The following is a 19,104-nucleotide window of genomic DNA, read 5'->3' as shown; positions in this document are numbered from 1 at the left end:
ATTTGTCTCAACGTATTTAGATTTAATAGTCAAATTTGTGTGTTGACAAATATAAAGTTAGAGGGTTGCCTTTATTAAAGAAGGGTTAAGTATTTAACTAGTTCTAGGTACAATTGATTGTATAATAAAAATTACACTCTCCAATACCTAAGATCAAATTTCGTCTACATCATTGTCTGTAGCTCTCTATATATCTTTAAAAAATCACTATAAACTTGAATCGTGAATTCTAGCTAGAAGTATTATAGAAATGTGACATTGCCTAATCAAACATTACCCAAGTCACAAATTCACAACCACCTAGCCCACCTCTATTTGAAAGATAGGACGAGGAAAATGCAATAATGATGCAGTGCTCAAGTTTCATCTTTTTGAGTATCAGTTCTACTTTCGGGGTAACGGGGTTCCATTTCCAAGTTTTTATTAACTAGATCATGTTTTTCTTCAGCAATATTCTTGGATGTTTTGTCCTAGTAATTGAGAAATACAGCAGGTGCTACACTGCTACTTAGAGAGTCCTCTGAAGAGAATTTGTGGTCCTCTGAAAAAAAATTCAGGCGGGAACATAAAATTTAGATTACACAGCTAATATAGTAGAACTAAACCAGAGACGATCTGCTGGTTTATTATTAATGAAATTAAGCATACAAATAAAGTTCTCTATATTCCAGTGTACCAAACTTTAACTAAAATACTAAATGATAAGGAAAGAACAGAAGAAGTAAAATCAAAGAAAAGGAAGCTTTTGGACATAACAATACATTTGACAGCAATGACAAATACAGTTCCCTTGGCACATTATCAATGAGAAATACACAGCTTTAAGATGCAGAATTAGCTGCTTCATTATTTGAGGAAGCATCATGTATGATTTCAGTTTATTTATTTGATCGAATTTGAGCCGCTCAGAATCATCATACGCCTCCATGCTTGCTCTAGAGATATCTGTCAAACCAATCACTAGCTTCTTTGACCATGGCTGGTGTCATCTGGTGTCCTATTCCAGGTTCTGCAATGAGCTGAAAGTACATACACCATTAGATAGCAATGTATATTGTTCGAATGAGCTGAAGAGAGGGAGACATTATCTTTGATAGCTTATTTTACTCGTGACATAAAAGTGCCATCTCCATGCATTTCTTGAGATAAAATTGAGACAATATTGGAAATTTGGAGATAGATTTTTAAAATGAGATGAGTAGCTAAGGGAAGAACCACAGTAAGTACAATCTTCCTTGGGGATAAAAATAATAAATACTTCGTATTAGTTAGTTGATACGTCATGGAAAAATTTATTGAACAATTTTGCTTCCAAGAATCATGCATAAGAAACCATGCCAATATTCTTATCATGATTTTATTAATTACCTTGAAATAATTACTGTGATGATAAGCTTTATATGCCATCTCTGCTCTCGATACAGGTATGTCTAGACCAGCAAGGGGGCATCGAGGATCATCAGCACCTGTATATTTGATAAGAGACTCAGTCCAATGTAATATCAAAACAAATTAGGTTAGGAAATACTTGGTTTTGGCCACCTCAAAGAGAAGTTAAAATGTCAAAAATATGAAGGCGAAGACCTAAGTTGCTGACTAAAAGAAGACATTAAGACATTAGGAACCTTAATGACAAGAAACTTGGCAATGACTTGACTACTTGAGCATGTTGTATATATACATATTGTAAGATAGTTATATCATGCAGCAGAGAATAACAAATCTTCTGGACTCAAATAGTTAAAAAGAACAACCTGATACAAGAATATTTTGAGCTCTCAGGCTGCCAGAAGATGCAAGAAAGATATTGTTTGGGGTAAAGAAACTCATAAACTTGTGAAATGTCAAAAAATTGTCACGTGTACTGAGCAACACTAGTATGAAATACCATACTCATAACCGTACACTGTTAGTTAAATGAATACTAATTTTACTTAGATGAACAAATAATAAGGATTAGTGAAAGTATTACTTAATAAGTGAACAGTGGGCATATTGTTTAAGCTGTAACTATTAGAAAACTAAGTTCACAGTTACTAATAATCTGCAATTAAGCGTTTCTCCTGCAAAATAATACCATCAGCAGCAAAAGGATATCAAAGTCCTTATAAGTCATCAATCAAATTTTGCAGAGTTGGACTTGTTTCTTTAATTGAATAGTTTTAGGACAAAATTAACATTTTGATATATATGGCTCCCAGAAATCACGGCACTTTACTTGATAGACATGTAATAGATGATACCACCAGACGTCCAGGCATATCAAGAGGGTTAGGCAATGCCTTCATGTCAGATGATGGATCAACAATAGCTATTAATTATTTCAAATTGTTACATCACTCATCCACGCTTTAAGAAAAGGTTGCACAAGAAATGATCTTGCTCTAATTTACTAGTGGCTAACCATGTTTCTATTAGGCCACATAAAGAAAGTATTTGTCAGTATTAAAGCTGCTCTATTAAAATGCAATAGGGAAACACTACACAGAAAATTTATCTTACAAAGCATGAATAAAAACTGCTAATCCAAATCAGTAATTTTAGTAGTGGGAGCTTTACTGTCAATTCAAAGTGTGAACACGTCTTAATTTAAAAAGTCATACCATTCAAAATTATCTGAGGACGAGGAGCTAGTGCCGGGATTGTGTAAGGTGCATCAAACTTTGAAGCCAGACCAGGAGCAATCCTATCCCAAACCTGATTTAAACAGGTGCACAGTATGGGTTAACAACAGTGCTATATATTTGCCAAATCATAGATAGATGCAGAAGTATGTATACGTTTTGAATGTGTTCCCCTTCTTTTTTAACTAGCACCCTTATAGGACAAGGGACATACAGAGAATGACAACATCAATCACATGCAACAAGTAGATAAATAAAATCAGCAAATGACCTTCTCTACAATTTCTTTATCAATAGCACTCTTGCCCAAATCAACACGGGCTTCTGCAAATGCAAAGTTTGAAAAAAAATCAGATCAAGTTATTATCCCAAGAACAGTTATTGTGAAATGTTGCTTTTGCTCCTTTCACTGTTCACCTTCAAAGACGGACTTGATACTGTCTACACGAGCCTGCCATTTGTCATTGTCTATGGCCCACCGAAACCCCTACAAACTCCATTTGGTTAGTCAGCTTTGGATATCAGAACTAATAACAAGTAGCTTTCACTAACTGCACCTGAACTCCTATGACAGGTGCAACCACAGCATAGCGTGTGTCAGCAAAGGCAGCAAACCACGCATGCATTCCTGAATAGCATGATGAACTGTGAGTACATTAAAATCAAAGAAAATATCGTAGTTCAGATAAGGTGAACTGCTCTAACAAACCTCCAAGTGACTCGCCAGTGATTCCAATCCTTGCATGATCAATATCATCCCTATGATAAGTAAGGTAATCAGCCAGCTTTATCAGATCCCATACCTGCAGTGTATCTCCACTCTTAAACTTGGAACAAACTCAGATATTTTTCTTTTTCATTTCAACCCTCTTCCTCCCCAAAAGCTAAAACTCATAGAAAAAATAGAAGGTAATTGCAGCTCATATTTACAACAAAATACCAATGCTTTTAGCTTCCTCTGTCAAAATTAATGTGTTGTTTGTTGTTTCTTCCTTCTACAAGATGAGAAGTCTAATATAGGACCTCATTGTCCTCTTTTCTTTTAAGGAGAGGATAGGAAGGGAAGACTTTACCGTATCAAATATAAATGGCATAGTGTCACCGTTTTTCCATGATGATACAAGTGCCTGCAGTTCATTAACCAAATAACATGCTTATAAATTAGCTAAGGCTTTTCTAATCAAAAGGTTTAAGAGCCTTGAGCACAATAGAAAGACCAACTAAAGATGCATGGTACAGAATATACTTCACTATAGGTCGTTGGACTATTAGCACGTTCACCATGGTAACGGGAATCAATGGCAACAGCAACATAGCCGCGTGAGGCATAAGCCTGGAACATATGAGAACAGTCATTAGGTCTGCGCTAAAAAGTACAAGATTAATTAATGCAAAATGCACCAGTTAATATCAGTAGCCACCTCAAGCAAAGGTCGTAACCATTCTTTGCACTTATTCGTGCTGTGCAGGATAACAACAGCTGGTCTCTTTGGCAGAAAACTAGTTCGCCTCATGCTCAGAATCAAAATTGGTAAACATCCTTGCGCAGAGGCCTATGCAAGATCATGAAACATTACGTCAGTCCGAATGTGTAACAAAATTGTCAGACTGCCAGTTAATGCCTTAAAAATAAATGGATGCCCCAGGAACTGCCAAAGTGAGCAACAATTGTGAGTTTATGCCACAGATGAAGTTTGTCAACACAGCCATCTCACCTTATCTCAATAAAGAGATGGAGGATTTTCAATCAAATTGCAGCAAAGACAATCTGATCAGATTAAGCATAGTCTGGCAATGAATCTACGAGGCAACTTAAAACTCAGGTGCGTCAGACCATATGTTACTCCCCTCCATCCCAATATACTTTTTACACTTTCCTTATACTAAACATTTTCATATAATTTAATCTCTCTTCCTACTGCCAAATTTGTTTGAAATGTAGATGCAACAAGGATCTTCTCCATACCCAGCGGGCGCTAATTATTCCACTTGGAAGGAGGAATGTATGAGATTTGAACCCAAGACCCTTTTCACATTGGCTCTTGATACCATACCAGAGGACTAATGCTTAAACTTAAACTGATGGATTAAGCCCAAGATTGGTTTTAATACTCTAGCACTAAGAATATGCAATGAATGTGTTTGGCATTGTGCTTAGAGTCAATACCTCGGTGTGCAAGTATATATTTTCTTCAACAAGTAGATCCTTAAGATTGTCGATATCTGCTTTAGGACAAGATTTCATAGCCTGGCAGAAATACAAGGAATAAAATAACTAATTAAGTAATAGGAATGTACAAGACAAAGCAAAAGAAGATAAGCAAATATAAATCATTTCCAAGTTGAAGGGGTGATGAAAATGAGTAATAACCTCCTGGAGACTTGGTGGTGGTGGTGACGGACTACCTTGATACATTGGATCCGTTACAGGCTCTGCAGGTTCGACTCTCAAAGGAACTACAAGAGATGGGAAAACACAAATCAATCTTGCAGCCAAAGTACATATTTTTGTCCAGAGTAGGTTGCATATTGTCCCAAGTCATCACATGTAAAGATTGATATGGGCCTAGGCTGCACCTGTCATCGTCAACAGAGAGAGTCTACTTAACAAAGCCAAAAGAGATCCCACCTTAAACCATTTGGTAATATAGGGAATAATATTTAGCCTTATAAAGTAATTAATTGTAATTAACTCTCTTCTTTTGTATATGCGGGACGCTCTCATGCATTGTTTGGGATAGAGTCATACACAAGCTTCAACAATTAACATACATAATTTTACTAAAACAACCTTTGTAATAGTTGTTCCCCTTAATCCTCTCTTCCTTAACCATTCCATTTGGGTAAACTATAGAAAATCATGCATAAATTGAAACTGTCTTATGAAATGACAGCTCTTTCCTGACTATTCACTCTAGCCCACAACAACATTAATATAACAAAAATTTTAACATGTAGTGTGAGCACACATCGGAATATCAAATATCCAATATCCGAAATTCAAAAAAAAAAAAAAAAAAAAAAAAAGTTACAGGGAGTAAAATATAACGAGTTGATAAGATTAAGGCAGTACGGGAGTAAAATTCAAAACTTTGTACTGAAAAGGTAAAAAATGTTTTTTTTTTTTTTTTTTTTAAATCCTTAATTTTATTACACTAATCAAGTGAACTTTATAAACTTATCTTTTTATTTTCAAACGAATTAAAATTTAAAACGAATTAAAATTTTTATTTTCAAATGATTGTTTTGCTATTCATGTGTTTGAATTTGATCAATATCGAAAATTATCATGGACTTCCTCATATCAATCTTCAAAAAAAATATAAAATAAACACTTAAATGTCTACTTTTTGCCAACTACCTACACTGTCATCAAGCATACATCTAATTCTTCCTCATTAAAATCAAAAATCTAAAATCCGATCATCAATAAGTCAACCTTTTCTAACATTTCATTATTCAAAAATTAACAAAATCAGTTTTTTTTTTTTTTTTCGAAACCTCAAATTCCCAAAATCAGAACAATTAAAAAATTAGACATGAATTTACGAAAAAGATACTGTTTGGGTCCAATTTAGTCCAATTGGGCCTGGTCACTGAATGATCCAATTAAAAGCCCAAGGTTAAGGTTCAACTCTCCAAATATGCTAAAGTCAAAAATCAACATCCTCAAAGCCATGTCAAGGTCAGTCAACGGCCCAATCAGCTTGGCCCAGCCCAACTGACTTCCGGGCCCAATCCGCCTCCTTCATTAACCAAGGTATAAAAGCCAACAATTTGGTCAATTCTTGGTAAGACAATAAAGCCTCAAGCAACTAAACTCTTGCACAGCTTTCTCTCTCTAATATACTGACTTAAGCATCGGAGGGGCCTTCCTCGGCGTCCCCCCCGAGGCTAGTTTACGTGTATTTGTTGTGCAGGAAACCCTCGGCTCCTGCGTCGTTCGGACCGAGACCAAGTTCCCTCAAGATAAAAGGATCTTCCGAGATTCGATTGTTTTCATCCGAAACAATTTGGCGCCGTCTGTGGGGAACGCTACTAAATTTCGCGTCAGTCATCAAACACTCCGGCAGTCGCCATGACTAAGAGTGGAAAGAGTTCCAAGAAGGCTAAGAAGGGAGGAGGCCGGATTACGGTGAGGGAACGCCAGCCGGTTTATCCCTCCCCGGAGCAAGCCTCTTCCGAATCGGAGGCCCCCATTTCTCCGGAAAGGGAAGCCTCAAGAGGTCCTAGCCTCCAGGAGGAGAACACCTCGCACCACACTCGGCAGCCGGGGCCATCCCCGAGACCGAGTGGCTCAGGTGCGAGGAACTCCCCGCCGCGCCATAGCGTGCAATCCAGGTCACATCCGCGGGAGACTCCTCCCTCCGGACCCTCCACCGAGGAAGTGGCCAGAGCAGTGGCCATCTGCATGGAGTTCCTTAAAGCTCAAGGGGCTCCAATCCAGATGCCTGATGATCACCAGCCGAGAAACCTGAAAAGGAGGATCGGTCAGGATGATGGTGGACAAGTTCCACCACATAGACAGCTCGGCCAGAGGTGGCGAGGGGACACCCGAAACTCCAGTAAGGAGAGGAGGAGGAACCCTCAACCCTCTGACCACTCTGAAGCTCAGAATTCCATGGGGCCCTCCAAGGACCCGGAATTCGCCCGCCAAAGCGTTCACGAACGCTTGGGTTCGAGGGAGGTGAGTGTGCATAGCCGCCTCACCTTCCCAGAGGATACCGGACCCCACCCAACCTTGTCTCAGCCGGGGACGAAAACCACTTCCACCTCTGAGAGAGGAGGGAGCGAGGTCCCTGAGGCCGGGTACAAGGGGAAGGCGGTCATGGTTCCATCGAACTCGCCCTTCCAGAAGTGGATTCTGGAAGAGCATGTGCCAACGGTCAAAATCCCGGCACATATTACTTACGATGGTACCTCAGATCCTAAGGATCACATTGCCTCTTACGAGGGGCACATGTATCTGAACCCGAGGTCTGAGGCTACCTGGTGTAAATACTTTCCTACGACCCTCAAAGGTGTTGCCCAATCCTGGATCACCAAAGGGCTCAAGGAAGGCTCCATAACCGGTTGGAACGACCTCTCCAACAAGTTCAAGAGCAAATTCTCTACGGCCAACCGCCGAGAGAAGACCACTGCAGAGCTAATGAGTCTGCAGCAGGCGGAGGACGAGAGCCTCCGCGACTATCTGACTCGCTTCAGCAACGAGTCATCCGGAATCACAAGCCTGGATCAAGGCCTGGCCGTGTTCGCGCTACGGAACGGCCTCCAAGCTGGAAAGTTCCTGGACTTCATGGTCATGCATCCCCCGCAGACCCTGGAGGAAGCCTTGGAAGCATCGGATAGGTTCATCCGAGCCGAGGAGTGGAACAGATCCAGGTCTCAGTCTCGTCCGAGAATTGAGAAGCCGAAAGGGCAGCAGCCCGAAGTCTCGGCGCAGAGGAAAGGGAAGGCTAAGGCCTCAGAACCGTCCTCTGCTGCCGAGCCGAAGAAGGAAAGACACTTTCCCTACACGGGAAGGTACGATTCATACACTCCACTCTCCCTTCCCCGTGCTAAGATTTTCAGCACGACGAAGGACGAGGGGAGATTCAAAAAACCTCGTCCGTTGCCTCCCTGGCATCAGACGAGGGGAAAGGACCAGTGGTGCGAGTTCCATGACTCACCCGGACATCGCACCGAGGACTGCGTCCAGCTGAAGGACCAGATTGAGGATCTGGTCCGCAAGGGGTACCTGAGCCAATACCTCGCGGACAGGCGCGAGGAGAAAAAAGCTGAAAAAGATTCTCGGCAGGACCTCAACTTCGCTCGGAAGAAGGATAAGGGACCTCAGGGCAAGGAGTCCCTCGACATCCTAGTTATTTCCGGGGGAATCTCGCGAGGCACAGCCAAACGCCAACTGAGGGGTCTAACCCATCAGATTCATCAGGCTGGGCTTCGGCAGTCCCAGTCACCGGCGCCGAACATCCTGTTCACAGCCGAAGACTGTGAGGGGGTGGTACACCCCCACGATGACCCACTAGTAATCATTCTGGGCATCGCCAACCGCAACGTCTGGCGGACCCTCGTCGACGGCGGTAGCGGGGCGAACATCCTCTTCCGAGGAGCGTTCGACCAGCTGAGGATGGGAGCCGAGCACCTGGCCCCCGCACCCTACCCGGTGTCTGGGTTCAACGGCTCTTCCTCGTATCCTGACGGGAAGATTACACTTCCTGTCACCATCGGCGAAGGCCGAGCAGCTAGGAATATCATGGCCGAATTTTTGGTCGTAGATGCTCCATCTGCATACAACGTGATCATGGGGAGACCCCTCATTCACGGCATTCAAGGAGTCGTCTCCACGTATCATCAAATCATGATATACGTTTCAAACGAGGGACGCTCCGAGAAAATAAAGGGCAGTCAAAAAGAGGCCCGCCGATGCAATCACCTCAAGCCATCCACGTCTCGCCGAGGCGACCGTGGCGATGGGGAGGAAAAGCACCGGGACCGAAACGCCAAAAAGCCGAGAGGCTCAGACGTTTCGGCTAATGAAGCCCCAGACAACGAGAAATCTGATGGGGGCCAAAAGGCTGACTCCGCCTCAGAGCCGAACGACTCTGATGGCCAGCCGCGGTCAGGAAAGTCTGCTAATATTGATAGCAGGCCGGAATTCGAGGAATCCAACTCTAAGAGCATGGAGACGGATGACCTGACCGAGTCAATAGAACTGACCGTAGGAGATCCGAACAGATGTGTTAGCATCGGGTCGTCACTGGAGCCAAACACCCGTGCGGCACTCGTCCAACTCCTACGGGCCAGTGGAGACGTGTTCGCCTTCTCAGCCGCAGAAATGCCCGGGATTGATCCGGACTTCGTCTCCCATAGGCTTAATGTCGACCCCTCCAGTCGACCCATTAAGCAGAAAAAGCGGAACTACTCCGCCGAAAAGAACCAGAACATCGCAGCTGAGGTCGATAAGCTCCTAGATGCTGGGTTCATTGAACCCTGTCAGTATCCGGAGTGGCTGGCCAATGTTGTAATGGTTCAGAAGGCAAATGGTAACTGGAGGATGTGCGTTGACTTCACGGACCTGAATAGGGCATGTCCCAAGGACTCCTATCCGCTGCCGAGGATCGACCAACTGGTCGACTCGACAAGCGGGCATGCTCTGCTCAGTTTCATGGACGCATTCTCGGGATACCATCAGATCTTCATGCACCCCGAGGACCGAGCTAAAACAGCGTTCATAACAAGTTCCGGGTTGTACAATTACAGAATGATGCCCTTCGGATTGAAAAATGCGGGGGCAACATATCAGAGGTTGGTTGATCAGGTTTTCGCCGAGCAAAAAGGCCGAAACATGGAGGTTTATGTTGACGACTCAATCGTCAAAAGCATAAAAGAAAAAGATCATGTCACGGACCTAGCCGAAACCTTCGCCACCCTCAGAAAATACAAAATGAAGCTGAATCCGAAGAAATGTGTCTTCGGCGTGAAGTCAGGCAAGTTCCTCGGCTTCATGGTCAGCAAGAGGGGGATTGATGCAAACCCCGCCAAAGTACAAGCTGCTTTAGACCTCCCCGAGCCGAAGACAAAAAGGGATATTCAGCGTCTAGCCGGGAGAATGGCTGCCTTGTCCAGGTTCATCTCACGAGCCTCAGACAAAGGGCTCCCTTTCTTCAAGGCGCTGAAGCTCCAAAATTCAAAAGGCATTGAATGGGGAGACGAACAAAAGTCAGCCTTTCAGCAGCTCCGTGAACACCTGGCTCAACTCCCAACACTGGCAAGGCCAGTCGTAGGAGACATCCTATACTTATACGTGGCGGTCAGTCCAGCCACGGTAAGCGCGGTGCTGCTAAGGGAAGAAGAAAAAGTTCAACAGCCGATCTATTTCGTCAGCCACACCCTGACGGATGCCGAGACGCGCTACCCATTGTTAGAAAAAGTGGCTTATGCAGTGGTGGTGGCTGCTCGGAAGTTGCGACCCTATTTTGATTCTCATCAAATAGCGGTTCTAACTGATCAGCCGTTAGAGAAAGTCCTCGGCAAGGTTGAAAAATCCGGTAGACTAGCAAAGTGGGCTTTCGAGCTCACCGAGTTCAGTATCGGATATCAGCCGAGAACAGCCATCAAGGCGCAAGCCTTGGCAGACTTCTTGGCCGAGTGCTCCTATCAGGAGACTCTGGATGCAAGGAGGAAAATCTGGACCGTCTTCACGGATGGGTCCTCCACCGTGAACGGTTCGGGGGCAGGGGTCGTCATTACCTCTCCCGAAGGCAAAACCTTCGAGTATGCACTAAAATTTTCATTCAAAGCCTCTAACAACGAGGCCGAATATGAAGCAGCCATTGCTGGCTTAGACCTGTGCATATCGTTGGAAGCCGAGCATGTCTACCTCAAGACAGATTCTCAGCTGGTCGCCAATCAGATCCGGGGGGAGTATGAGGCTAAAGAGCCTTCAATGGCAGCTTACCTCACAAGGATCAAATCGACAATTGCGAAGCTGAGATCTTTCGAAGTAGAGCTGATCCCAAGGGGTCAAAATGCTCAAGCAGACGCACTCTCCAAACTTGCAAGCTCAACTCTGACTGAGTTAAGCCGTTCTGTCTATGTGGAGGTGCGCCGAGAAAAGAGTGTAGCCGAAGCAATATCAATCTGCTGCGCTGCACTCGAGCCGAGCTGGATGGATGACATCCTGGCTTATAAACTCAGGGAAGAGCTCCCCGAGGATAGGAATTCGGCCTCCAAGATAAAGCGGATCAGTTCACGATTCCTCGTCTTCGGCGGCCAACTCCTCAGAAAATCCTTCTCCGCTCCATTATTGAAATGCGTGGGTCCAACGGATGCCGACTATATTCTCCGAGAGATTCACCTCGGCATCTGCGGAAACCACATAGGAGGGAGAACCTTAGCCCACAAAGCTCTCAGGGCAGGGTATTTTTGGCCTACAATGATCTCGGATGCAAAGAACATGGTCAGAAAATGCGAGAAATGCCAAAAATTTGCACCGGTAATCCATCGGCCATGCCTAGATCTCCAGCCAATTCTTAATCCTCTTCCATTTGCACAATGGGGGTTGGATATTCTGGGACCCTTTCCCGAGGCCCCATACAAAAGAAAGTGGCTGATAGTCGGAATCGACTATTTCAGCAAATGGATTGAAGCGGAAGCTGCTTCAAGCATATCTGAGCAAACTGTCAGACAGTTCATCTGGCAGAACATAATAACTCGGTTCGGCATCCCAAAAGTTTTTGTGTTCGACCACGGCAGACAGTTTGACAACCTGCCCTTGCGCCGATACACTGATCAATTCGGGATAAAATTGGCTTACTCCGCGGTTTGCCACCCTCAGAGTAATGGCCAAGCCGAAGCCGCAAATAAACAGATCCTTAACGCTCTCAGAAAAAGAGTAGAGGATCAAAAGTCCAAGTGGGTAGAGGAACTTCCGGGAACCCTCTGGTCACTCCGGACAACCGAGAAGGAGGCAACGGGGCATTCACCTTTTCAGCTGGTGTATGGATCCGAAGCAGTGCTTCCAGTGGAAGTGGGCTCAGAAAGCCTACGAGTGAATCTCTTCTCAGCCGAGGAAAATGAGCAGCTCATGAAAGAGTCCCTCGACTTCCTTGACGAGATTAGAGATCTAGCCCGAGAAAGGATGGCTGCACACAAGCTCAGAATGAGCAAGTCCTACAACCGAAGAGTCTATCAACGACCTCTCAGAGTTGGGGATTTAGTTTTGAGGAATGCTGCAGCTGTTCAAAAAAGTCGCATTCATGGCAAACTCTCAGCATCTTGGGAGGGACCTTATGAAATTTATCAAGAGCTTCAGCCCGGTACCTTCAGACTCAAACAAATGGATGGCACCGAGCTGAAAAACCATTGGAATGCCGATGTGCTCAAAAAATACTATGTGTAAATCCTTCGGATAGTACAATCCATGTAAGTACACTGATTTTGTTTGTAAAAAGGCCATCGAGCCAGTATTCATTCAGATTGCGTGTATTCTTTAAGTCTTTATGCTTTCTACGGTTTTTCAAAAATTCAAGGTTTCATTCGGCGCTGTCCGGGGTATTGCATAATGATGCCTTGTACCTCGGCAAGCCGTAAAACCTGCCAAAAAAGGATACAAACCCGAAGTATTGCATAGTGATGCCTTGTACTTCGGAGAAGCTGTTCCTTTGGGCAAAAAGGCCATAGACTTATCCGAAACATAGCCTAAAAAATAGGAACTGATAAAGCCCCGAAGTATTGCATAGTGATGCCTTGTACTTCGGATGAATCAGTTCCGGGTGGTAGTTGCAACTCTGAAGTATTGCATGATGATGCCTCGTACTTCAGATAAACTGCTGCCCCGGCATGGTGTTTCGGATAGTTGTTCCCTTGGATGAATTGAAGAAAGTGTCACAAGAGTACCATCTCTAGAGTGAAAACTCTCAGGTGGGAAATCAGTACTTTAAAAACAGATGTAGAAAATAAAGCAAAGTGTTCAAAGATCCTCGGCTTAGCCGAGAAAAATTATCAGCCATTCCAGAATTCAGAAGACCTCATCTTCAGATTTCTGGGGGGCAGAGGGAAATAGAGAAATGGCACAACTGATCTAATACCCTTCAGCTCAGCCGAAGTTTGATACTTATGTCAGTTTTTTCACAAGTTGAAAACATCCGAGTACAAACGGCAAAAAGAAGTCTCAGCAGAAATGATTCTCGCTAGCCGAAGTTCTGCACTTAGCAAATATTTGAAAGATCATTCAAAGAAAGCAGTAAAGTGCGAAGACTGGTAGAGCGAAGGAAAAAATACACAAGAAAGCTGAGAAAGTGAACTTCTTTGAGATAAAAATGTTGAATTACAAAAATAGTCGGCAGCCGCCCACAAGCGGAAAATAACAGCTGCCGAAATACGTACATAAGCAAAAAGTAAAACTGCTGTACGACAAGGCAAGCTGAAGCAAAAAACAAGGCAAAAAACTCAGAAAGCGGCGAGTCTAAAGTTAAGCACATGATGAACCGCAAGATTCTGAAGACGACTGCCCGAGTTCCTATGCTTCAGCCGGGGGATCAGACTGATCAGCGTTGAGTCCCATGGTGGCCTCAGCCCCAGCAGCAGAAGAGGCGGGCTTTGCATTTTGCCGAGCCTCCCTTTCCCTCTGCTCAGCTTCCAACTCCAGTCTTTCAGCTTCCTCTTCGGCTTCCTCAGCCTTAAGAATTTCAGCTTCAGCTGGAGTTGCATACTTCATGTGAGGGTCTTCGGGATTCTGGACCCACTCAGCACATTTAGACCAGTCCAGCTTCGGCTCAGCATGAAGGCAGACTCTTCGGCAGACTCGAAATCCGTTTCTGAAACCCATCTCATATTCCTCTTGGGTATAGACACGGACCTTGAGTGAAGCCTCAGCATCAGCCAGCTTCTTCTGGGTCTCCTCCAAGTCTTCCTTGGATTTCTTCAGCTCATCAGCGACTTTGGAGGAGGAACCCTTCAGCTCATTCAGCTCTTGCCGAATTTGGAAAGCCTTTGTCTGAGCTTGGGCCACTTCAACTTTCTGGATCAGCAGTTGATCCTCAGCCTCTTGGAATTTAGCTCTTTGAGCTTCAGCAGCAGCAGCAGCCTCTGAGAGTTGGACGTCTTTGGCCAAGAGCAACTCTTCAGCAGCCATTCGGCTGGCTTCAAGAGCCTCTAGACGCTGCTGCACTTCAGCTTGTGCAGCAGTTCCTTGAATTCGGCTCTCAATAGCAGCCTTGAACTTGGAGACGTCCACTCCCATATGCTCCTGGAGGAATTTTTCCCCTTCCATCAGTGGGGGAAAAACCTCCATCTCCATAGCATCGCAGAAGGTTTTCAGAGCTTCGGCAGCTTTTTTACCGTACTCCTCAACCTCCTGCTGCTTCTCTTCAGCTGCTGCTTGCTTCAGCTTAGCAAGCTTAACTTCCTCTTCAGCCACCTTCCTTTCGTGCACAGCAGCGTCTACCCTATCTTGTAGGGTATCAATCAGCTCAACAGTGAGAGTCTGATTGTGCACGAACTGAAAACAGGAAGACAAAAAATAAGTAAAAAAAAAAATAGAGCTGAATTTCGGAGGAAATGAAGGAAAATTACCTGCATCATCAGCAGTTGGTTAGACCTGGCTGGGTCAGGAACTGATCTACTGGATTCGCCCATCCCAGCAGTGGCCTTCAGCGACCAGATCCTTGCCCTGTCTACTTCGGACATGCCAGCAAAACTGCCGAAGTAGGCTTCAGCTCCTTCTCGGTTTTGACCCCATATGAGGTCCCAGATGTGATCTGGGATTGGAATTCGGGGGGCCGAGAAACCCATTTCTCCAGAATGCAGAGTCTGGAAAGAAGGGAAGGACGACGATGGAGCTTGATTAGCTTTGGTTGTCTCAGCATCGTCCTTCTCAGAGGAGTCAAGTACTATGACCTCCTCTTCTTCAGGGGTGAGGACGAAAGCCTCAACCTCTCTTGCGATATCTGCCGTGAAGCCTTCAGCACTTGACATCACGGCATCTTTATTTTCGTGCTCAGCAGCACTCTCCTTGATTTCTTCTTGGACCCCTCCCTTAGGTCCGGGAGTTCTCTGATCCACCTCCATCTCAGGAGGTGGTGGAGGGGTCTTTTGAGGAGATTGGGGTGTTGGCTGGGGAACCCTCGGCGATCCATTGCCTTCCTCAGGTTCCCTTATTGCGACGCCGATGGTCATCGGCCTCTGCTGAAAATCATGAGGGCCGATGATGGCCATCCTTCGGCGCCTTTTCAGAAGGGGCTGCTCGTCCATATCTGAATCTGAAGACTCTTGTATTTGATCTTCGGGACGAACAGGAGCTTTGCCTTCTCTGTGTCTGTTACTCTCTTCAGACTGTAACAGACAGGGGGGAAGAAGAGTGTGAGTAAAAAAAAAAAAAAAAAAAAAAAAAAGAAAAAAGTTGTCTAAAAACTCACCGAGGTCTTCAGCAAAGCCTCGTCTTCTTCAGCTGCTCTAGCTGCAGCTTCGGCTTCAGCAGCTCTGGAGGACCCTTCTCCTCCTTCACAAGCCTCAAGTACCCGTGCAACCTCTTCGGCTGTGCGGGCAGCTTCAGCTTCTTCTTCCAGCAGCTGAAACAAGGGATCCCTCTTCTCCCACCAAGGCTTCTGCCTCTGATACAGAGCAACAGCCTCAATTTGGAAGTGGGAAGAGTCTAGGTGAACCTCTCGGCGCCTTGGTTCAGTGATAGGGGGAGCCCGATCAGTTACGACTCGTTCTCGGTTGACGCCAAGGCGAGCGTAATCAATGCCGACGTTGGTCTCGTCCCGTTCTGAAAAAGAAAAGGGGAGAAGTCAATTCAGTTAGTTCGGCACATCACAAGAAAGCAAAATGAAAGAAGAAAAGAGATAATTAAAAGGCCTCGGCCCCAGCCGAAGAAGATTACCATCCCTAAACTTTCGGCTGAGGCCGACAGCTGCCAGCATATTCTCTTGGAAAACATAGTGCGTATCGGGGAGCCAAGTCTCCGGGATATGCTGCATTTGGCCGCTGCCTCCCCGGTTCGGCAGCTTGCCGAAGATGTTCTGCTGATTAAGGTTCGGGTCTGGCCCGCTATCTTCGGGAGGACCTAAACTTCCCATATCAGGATCCGGCTCGGCAAGATACCGGGGAGCGCTGAAAACATGAGGATGGCTCGGCTCCGTGGGCGCCCTAACCCAAATCCATTGACCTCTCCAGTCCTTGTCTGAAGAGTCGTTCGGCCACATGGTTAGGAACGGGGGCCGAGACTCAACCCGATACCACCCAGAACCATGGCTTCCGTGCCCACTCTGAATATTTGGCACTAGCCGATGGAGCTTTCTGAAGCAGTGCAGGTTCGGCACGTATCTGAAGAATTTGCAGACCCATAAGTACGTCATTACCCTTCGGATGCTGGTGGGGGTCAGCTGGCACAGGGAAATGTTGTAATGGATCAGCAAGTCTCGAACGAATACGTCCAAAGGGAACCTCAGCCCATACTGAAGCTGTCTCGTGTACACCCCCACATACCCCGGGGGTGGACGATGGATTCTATCGGATGCTGAGGGCATTCGGCACCAATATCCATCAGCTTCAAAAATGCCGTAGTGCAACTCAATTTGCTCAGCAAATCGATATTGATCGGCGTTCTCTACCCACCATGAGTAGGGACGGTTCTTTATCATGGCCGAAGCTACTTCGGCATCCTCCCACTCTGAAAACCCTGGGAGGATATCCCAAAGGACAGCGGGAACTTCATCATCCCGTCCTGAAGCTCTCACCCCCTCAGCCCTCTGAGGAGGAGCCGAAGAAATGGGAGTCGCCCTAACCCCTTCAGCAGGGTCAGACTCTGTCCTTCGTCCATTCCAGGTCCCAATCCTGACCCTGGGATCGGGGATTAGCCTTGCTCTTCTTGGAGCACGGGCTCCACCTCTAACTCCCCTCACCATTGACGAATTTCGAAGGAAAAAGTCGAAAAAGGGGAAAGAGTGCAAAGTCGAAGAAAGATGAAATAAAATCAAAGGAATTTACCTTGATCTGAAGCAAAAGCCGCCGATTTACGAATTGGTAGTGACAAGTCTCAGCTTCTAAGCTTAATGCTCGGGGAATTTGCGAAGTTTTGATGCGGGCTCTTGAGCGTTCTTGAGAATTCTGGGTTTGTGTTGATGAGTGAGTGGGGAGAGAAGACGCGCCTCTATTTATATCTCCAGAAATGGGAATTCAAGGAGTCTGCGTTTCAATTTCTCTCAAGCACCCCACTAAGTAACCGTTAAACACACGACCTTGCAGTTAAGTCGCCCACTACCCATCCAACTTCCGCAATCATCCACATTAACTGTTGTTATCTCATTAATCATGGGTTAATTACGGTTTAAATTCACATTTTTTGGATTAACAAATCATTCACTTCCCTCCTTTTCTGATTAAATCAAACCCGACCCGTCATCCCTCCAAATCGGGTCTGGGGGGCAAGTTGTTTGGGTCCAATTTAGTCCAATTGGGCCTGGTCACTGAATGATCCAATTAAAAGCCCAAGGTTAAGGTTCAACTCTCCAAATATGCTAAAGTCAAAAATCAACATCCTCAAAGCCATGTCAAGGTCAGTCAACGGCCCAATCAGCTTGGCCCAGCCCAACTGACTTCCGGGCCCAATCCGCCTCCTTCATTAACCAAGGTATAAAAGCCAACAATTTGGTCAATTCTTGGTAAGACAATAAAGCCTCAAGCAACTAAACTCTTGCACAGCTTTCTCTCTCTAATATACTGACTTAAGCATCGGAGGGGCCTTCCTCGGCGTCCCCCCCGAGGCTAGTTTACGTGTATTTGTTGTGCAGGAAACCCTCGGCTCCTGCGTCGTTCGGACCGAGACCAAGTTCCCTCAAGATAAAAGGATCTTCCGAGATTCGATTGTTTTCATCCGAAACAGATACCTTCAGTTCGTCGGCTGCGAAGAAGATGATAGAATTCGGCGCGTAAAATGGCAGGATTAGCAGCAGTTTCTTCCATTTTCTTCTTCTTCTGATTTTCCGAGTGTTCTGTGAAATGAGTTGACTCAACTCGAGTTGTGATAACTCGGTATTTATGGGAGAAATATGGAGAAGAAGTGTGGTAGGAGAGAAACGAGAATATTGGCGGGTGACTTGGCACGTTTTTACCGCACGTTTGCTGTAGATGTAGCTGAGGGAGAGCTCGCACATGTGACAATGGAGATAAATACCAACCCATTTATAGGATTTTCTCAACAAGTCAACAAAATATAAGATTTTCTAAACCATTTTTTTTGTATAATAAAGTATATTTTTGTAATAATATTCACTATTGGTTTATTACACCTGTATTTTTTTATGGAGTGAGTACTTTTTTTATTTTTCTCAACAAGTCAACAAAATATAAGATTTTCTTAACCATTTTATTTTATTTTAATATTTTTGTAATAATATTCATTATTGATTTATTACACCTGTATTTTTTATGGAGTGAGTTTTTTTTTTTTTTGATCTAATCTATTTTTTCTAATCTGGTTTGGTTTTGTCTAATTTGATTTTCTAATTTTACTTTTGATTTTATTTGTAGACTAATGCATAACATAAAATAATTATCAAATGGGATGACAGTAAATTCGAGCCTTTTAAATATGAATTTTTCATAATTTTATATATTTTGAAATTAAAGTTATTTTATCATAAATAAACACAATTACACAAATAAAAAGAATTTGATCCCATTTATTTATTTTTGAAATAATTATATACCAACTTAAATACTACCTCCGTTTTCATTTTATTTGCAACGATTAGACATTTTCTACTCACGCTTTATGTCAAAATCATTAAAAATAATATGAAACGGAGGTAGTAAGTTGGTTGAGCATAGTCTTTGTCTTTATTGAGTATGTCAATGGCTTTTTAATTGCTAGAGTCGATTTTTTTTTTTTCCGTAGTTGATATTCCTTCTCCTAATAATTTTTTAAAAGTTATTTATATACAAAAAAATCTACATCTTGTAAGGTTTTTTTAATGTG

The 19,104-nt window shown here is 44.3% G+C and overlaps 1 protein-coding gene across 1 annotated transcript; it reads right to left on the bottom strand.

The window, feature by feature from the left end:
• Positions 1–591: 591 nt before the first annotated feature.
• Positions 592–18,369, bottom strand: LOC110711396. The gene is made up of 13 exons (XM_021889773.1): positions 18,014–18,369; positions 4,996–5,081; positions 4,792–4,872; positions 4,046–4,177; positions 3,871–3,957; positions 3,698–3,751; positions 3,334–3,427; positions 3,182–3,252; positions 3,042–3,111; positions 2,896–2,948; positions 2,604–2,697; positions 1,369–1,466; positions 592–1,019 (listed from the first exon to the last, which is right to left on the bottom strand). The coding sequence occupies exons 1-13, from the start codon at positions 18,306–18,308 to the stop codon at positions 936–938; spliced, it is 1,299 nt and encodes a 432-aa protein (XP_021745465.1). The 5' UTR covers positions 18,309–18,369; the 3' UTR covers positions 592–935.
• Between the last annotated feature and the right edge of the window lie 735 nt (positions 18,370–19,104).

Source organism: Chenopodium quinoa, unplaced genomic scaffold (genome assembly GCF_001683475.1).
Source record: "Chenopodium quinoa cultivar QQ74 unplaced genomic scaffold, ASM168347v1, whole genome shotgun sequence".
NCBI lineage: Eukaryota > Viridiplantae > Streptophyta > Magnoliopsida > Caryophyllales > Amaranthaceae > Chenopodium > Chenopodium quinoa.
Note: the sequence above shows the minus strand (reverse complement) of the source record. Positions and strands in the feature narration are given on the sequence as shown.